Below are 5,525 nucleotides of genomic sequence, written 5' to 3'. Positions count from 1 at the left end.
GGGTTACTGACAAGCAAGAAAAAAATGAGAGTCAGGATCAGAAAGACGTAACATTAAAAATAAATATAAAGAGAGATCATTGAGGAAGAAATGATAAAGTAACAAACTGGGTAAATATAGAAAGGAGGAGGGGAGAGGGAGAATTTCTGTGCTGGAGACACCCTTCTGGGGCAAGACTTGCTTCAGTAGGGCTTTGGTGCTCACTGAGTCTGCCCCCTGAGTGTGTCCCTTATGGATCTGAGGAGTTGTAATCTGGATGGTCCCACTCTGACCACTGGGTACATTGTCTCTTGGATCTCTAAGGATGTGCTAATTTAGCCTTTGCCTGAGACTACCCAGCAGGAGCTACGAAGAGATCTGCAGATTCCCCCTTCCTTGTTTGGGGTTTGGAGTTGCCCAAATGAGGCCCAGCTGTGAAGCAATGCAAGCTTCTGTGGGGCCTTGGGCCTTCTCTTGGAAGTTCTGGGTCTGTCTGACCCAGCTGCAGTTTGTTAGGTAATTTTCAGATTGCAAAGGGCCAGGGCATTCATATGCAAAAGCCTCTGCCCCAGCTTGGGTGGGGCGGGGTCTCATGGAATAAACAGGGCGGAGCAAGCAGCTATGGCTGATCCTCAGCCCTGCCCTAAGGGGCCCCGAGTCTCAGTGTCCCAGTAATTGCTGCAAGCACCTTTGAGAGAAAGTCGCCCTCGAATTCCGAGTTCTGCTCGCTGCCAGACCGTCCAGTCTCTCCCCGCACGAGTCTGGGTCCCCAGAGACTTCCCGGAACCAGAGTTCAGAGCAGTCGGGGGCTTGTGACTCACTCCCGACTCAAAAAGACAGCTGCGTCCTCAGTCGCCAGCCCTTGCCGCATGCGCCTATGTACCTCTGCACTTCCGCAGCTCCTCTGAGTCTCAGTGTGCTTTTCTCTTTCCTTCTAGTTGTAGAATTTCCACTCAGCCAGCCTTCCTGTAGTTCTGGATGATGTCCGTTTTGTCTTTTAGTTGTATTTTTGAATTTGTTGTGGGAGGCAGCAATTTCCAGTGTTTACCTATGCCGCCATCTTGGTTTCTCTCTGGATAGACTGCATTTATCCATTCATCAGTTGGTGGGCATTTGGGTTGTTTCCACTTTGGGGCTATGATAAACATTTTTGTACAGTAGGTGTTTGTGTGATCGTATATTATTTCTCTTGGAGCTCTGCCTAGGAATGGAATTGAGGGTCACATGGTAACTGTGTGTTTAACATGGTGAGGAACTGTCGTGCTGTTTTCCACAGCAGCAGCACCAGTGTACAAGGACCAAGTTTTCCAGATCTTCACCAGCACTTTCCATTTTTACAAACTATAGCCATTCTAGTGAGTGTGAAATGCTGTCTCATTTTGGTTTTGACTTGCATTTTCCTAATGTCTACTGATGTTGAGCGTCTTTTCATGTGCTTTTTGGCCATTTGTTCATCTTTTTTTAGAAATGTCTATTCAAGTTCTTGTCCATTTTTTAATTGGGTTATCTTTTTATTGTTGAGTAATAGTTCTTTACAGGTTCTAAATACTAGACTCTTATAAAAATATGATTTACAATCTTTTTTAAAATATATTTTTACTAGAGGCCCGGTGCACAAAAATTTGTGCACTTGGGGGGGGGCGTCCCTCAGCCCGGACTGTGCCCTCTCTCAGTCTGGGACCCCTCAGAGGATGACCACCTGCTGGCTTAGGCCCACTCCCCGGGTGATTGGGCCTAAGCTGGCAATCAGACATCCCTCTGGCAGCCCGGGAGCCCTTGGGGGATGTTCACTTGCCAGCGGGGAGCAGGCCTAAGCTGCAGTCGGACATCCTTAGCGCTGCTGAGGAGGCAGGAGAGGCTCCCACCACCACCGCTGTACTGGCAGCCATCAGCCAGGCTTGTGGCTGAGCAGAGCTCCCCCTGTGGGAACGCACTGACCACCAGGGGGCAGCTCCTGCATTGAGTGTCTGCCCCCCTGGTGGTCAGTGTGTGTCATAGTGACCAGTCATTCCCAGTCGTTCTACTGTTAGGGACAGTTTGCATATTACCCTTTCATTATATAGGATAGAGGCCTGGTGCATGGGTGGGGGTCACGCTGGAGTGCCTGGCCACCCTGGGTGAGGGGCTGATGGCTGTTTGCAGCTGGTCACACCCCCTTCAGGGTGGGGTCCCCATTGGGGTGCCTGGCCAGCCTGGGTGAGGGTCTGATGGCTGTTTTCAGGCTGGTCAAGCCCCACCCCCCACCCCCAGTGGGGACCCTCACCCCATGGAGGTTTGGCCAGTCTGGGTGAGGGGCTGAGGGCCGTTTTCAGGCTGGCCAAGCCCTCCCCCTCCCCCCAACTCCGGCGACGGAAGCTCCCAGCCTCTCCTTTTTTCTTTTCTTTTCTTTTTTTTTTTTTTTTTTATTCTGGGATTTATTTACCTTCTATAATTGAAACTTTGTAGCCTTGAGAGGAGCTCAGAGCCACCCAGGGCAGGCAGGAGGGAAGCTTGGCTTCCTCTATTGCCAGGGGCAACCAAGCCTCCTGCTTGCTCCAGCTCCGTGGCTGCTGGCCGCCATCTTGGTTGGGTTAATTTGCATATAGTTGCTCTGATTGGCTGGTGGGCATGGCTTAAGGCGTAGCAAAGGTACGGTCATTTTGCATGTTTTTTTTTTTTTTTTGAAAGATCTCACATTTATTACTGAATCAACCTTCTATTCCAGGAGGAAAAAATCAACAGAGCAAAATCACAAGTTCATTAATCTTCCAATTAAAATGCCCCAACTGTCCAGACAGTAGCATCTTTTCAATCATTTAAGGGTGTAGGCAACCTGGATACAGCATAAATGTGAGTCATCTCGCATGTGTGATTTCTCATAGGCCCAGTTTGGTTCTTCTCCAATGTCTCCTCTTCGAGTTGTACCTGATTTTATTACCAGTTTTCATCCGAATCCATTGGGGAATGGGCCGATTCTGCTTTTGTTTCTTGGCCAGGAACCTCTTGATCCTGAAAGTCTTGTGGGAAGACATGGTGAGGGAGAGGCAAACGCGCGCACCTCGATGGCGGAGAAAGAGATTGGCTTCAGAGAGGAAGGGAGAAGGAGACAGAGATAGAAGCATCAATGATGAGAGAGAATCATTGATCGGCTGCCTCCTGCATGTCCCCTACTGGGGTTCGAGCCCACAACCTGGCCATGTACCCTTGACTGGAATCGAACCTGGGACCCTTCAGTCTGCAGGCTGACTCTCTATCCACTGAGCCAAACCAGCTAGGGCTGGCCAGTCACTTTCTACGTTTTAATTTGTTATATTAGAAATACTCCTGCCTAGTAGCATCTTATACATACCTTTGCACGGTTTCCCAGGCGTCTTCTTGGACTAAATTCCTGGACTTAGTATTATATTTGTCTGGTCATATTGGCATGTTAGCCTAGACCTAGATTATAGTAAACGAGTGGAAATCTTTCTGTTTCTCTCAAATAAAGGCATTAATTTCCTTGCTATTCAGGAGCCCTGTAAAGAGACAGGTCTCCCCCTCTCCTGAGGTTGGCATAGGGCAGCCTGTGGAAAGCGGGCACGGGGAGGGCACACAGCATTGGCCTGTGGGGGTTCCATTTTGGCTGCTGGGATGTACAGGGTGGGAGGAAAAGAGAAGTAGAGGTACTTCCTGGGGCCTGCCCCTTGCCTGGAGGACAAGGCACGATGGGAGGCGCCCGCCGGCACAGGACTCTGGCCTAGTTACTCTCACCCATGGGCTCTTCCCTGAGTCCCCCCATGACCCTTTGCCTCCCACAGCCCAAAGACCTCCCTGGGTCTGGAGTGGCGGCATCCTTTCCCCTGTCAGACAATTTCAGCTCTGTGCCCAGGTCCTGGGCAGGCGAGTGGAGTCTCAAATTAGGCACACGTGGTGGCCTGTTGGCTGCTTTTGAGTGTCCTGGTTCATGCTCTGATCTCCTCATGCAGGCTGGGCCCCCTTGGGCATAGGTGTCTACCCAGGATGAGTGGACAGATCTACAGTCAGTCCCCCCACTCCCTACCCTCCACCCCGTGTCTGGCTCCATGTGCACTTGCAGGAGTGCTGGCCTGGCCTATTCTCGGTGTCTCTTCTCCCGCAGGCATTTGGACAGGTGCACACGAACCACAGGAAGGTGGCCGCGGATGGTGAGAGCCGGGAGGAGAGTCTGATCCAGGAGTCGGCCTCCAAGGAGCAGTACTATGAGCGGAAGGTGCTGGAGCTGCAGACGGAGCTGAAGCAGCTGCGCAACGTGCTCACCAATGCTCAGTCGGAGGGCGAGCGCCTGGCCTCGGTGGCACAGGAGCTGAAGGAGGTACCTCGGGCTGGGCACGGGCAGGCTGCTCCCTGGTGAGGAGGCAGCCCCGGAGTGCGCCGGGGTGGGGGTGCGGCCACAGGCCCAGTTGTCCCATCAGCTCAGCCCCAGCCTCATGTGGTTCAGCCAGTAAGTGTCCTGGCTCTGCTTGAGCTGTGCATCCTGGTCTCAGGACAGCTCATTCCTCAGATGAAAGTGGGACTAGAGCGTCCCTGCCATCTTGTGACGAAGAAGTCAGAAGGGGTCACTGCAGATGGCACCCAGGACCAAGCTCGACCCTGATAGGACCTGGCCGTGAGAGGCGTGGCTGAGTGGAAAGCGGAGGGCAAGTGGCCAGTGGCCTCCGAGGCAAGTGGCAAGGTGGGCCACTGACTTCTAAACAGAGCTGGACAGGGACGCGGGTCAGCTGGGAGTCTGAGCTGCAGCCCTACCTGTGGCCGTGGGCCTCCTCAGAGCCCCAGGTGCTCAGGAAGAGCAAAGGGCTTGTCTGGGCCGCCGAGAGGCCCAGACTGTTTCCTGGGAGGGTAGTGACAGGCAGGCATACAGCTCTTAGACATGAGGGTCGCACAGGATTCAGAGGGAACACTGGCAAAGTTTGGGACAGAACCCAGGGCCAGCCTCAATGACCTCTGACCCAAATGAACCAGCCCTTCCCCCTCTGGTTCATGTGCGTCCGAGGGCTTTGCGGCCTGTGAGCCTAGGAGCTTGGCTGAGATCTGGAGGTGGGCAGCCCTGGCGGCCTGGAACTGGAGTGTGTGACCCCATTTCCTCCCACAGGATGGCCCTGGTCCAGGTGGGGGGAGGGGCTGTTAGGGTGGGAAATGGACCTCTTCAGGCCCGAGTTCATTCTGCCTCCTCCCTCTTCCAGAGGCGCCTCTCCTGGGCTGTGAGGAGAGTGCTGGGACCTGCTGACTCCTGGCTTTGGGTGCCAGGAAGGGAGCTCAGCCAGTCCCACAGGTCTGGTGGGGCCGGGATCCCTGCTCTTCCTGTCAGTGCTTCAGGAGAAAGCCTGCCGATCCCCACACACCCTCAGCCGCCTCTTTCTCCCGAGGCACATCCTTATCCCCGAAGTCTCTGTGGGGCAGGCCACGTGGAGCCGTCTGGTTCCTGGTGGGGAGGAAGCTCCCTCCTGCCACCAGCTTGGACCAAGTCCTGGTCAGTCCCTTCCATTGCTAGCTCCATTCGTATCCTGCTCCCAGGCCTCCCCGGCTCCCAGCCCTCCCCTGCTCCCAGGCCT

The 5,525-nt window shown here is 53.9% G+C and overlaps 2 protein-coding genes across 2 annotated transcripts in view; one reads left to right on the top strand and one right to left on the bottom strand.

The window, feature by feature from the left end:
* Positions 1-2,714: 2,714 nt before the first annotated feature.
* Positions 2,715-3,018, bottom strand: LOC102436927 (60S ribosomal protein L39). The gene has a single exon (XM_006102204.3). It carries the CDS (start codon positions 2,988-2,990, stop codon positions 2,835-2,837), a length of 156 nt encoding a protein of 51 aa, XP_006102266.1. The 5' UTR covers positions 2,991-3,018; the 3' UTR covers positions 2,715-2,834.
* A 570-nt stretch (positions 3,019-3,588) lies between these two features.
* BICD2 (BICD cargo adaptor 2) overlaps positions 3,589-5,525 on the top strand; it is a 16,763-nt gene continuing 14,826 nt past the window's right edge. The window contains exons 1-3 of the mRNA XM_014467571.1: positions 3,589-3,597; positions 3,756-3,826; positions 3,970-4,288. Coding sequence (XP_014323057.1) covers positions 3,589-3,597; positions 3,756-3,826; positions 3,970-4,288 — 399 coding nt within the window. The remainder of the gene's footprint in view (positions 3,598-3,755; positions 3,827-3,969; positions 4,289-5,525) is intronic.

This window comes from Myotis lucifugus, unplaced genomic scaffold (assembly GCF_000147115.1).
Source record: "Myotis lucifugus unplaced genomic scaffold, Myoluc2.0 scaffold_404, whole genome shotgun sequence".
Taxonomy (NCBI): Eukaryota; Metazoa; Chordata; class Mammalia; order Chiroptera; family Vespertilionidae; genus Myotis; species Myotis lucifugus.
Note: the sequence above shows the minus strand (reverse complement) of the source record. Positions and strands in the feature narration are given on the sequence as shown.

Excerpts from the sequence above, each read along its gene's own strand:
- LOC102436927 (XM_006102204.3), bottom strand. The coding sequence starts at position 2,990 with ATGTCTTCCCACAAGACTTTCAGGATCAAGAGGTTCCTGGCCAAGAAA.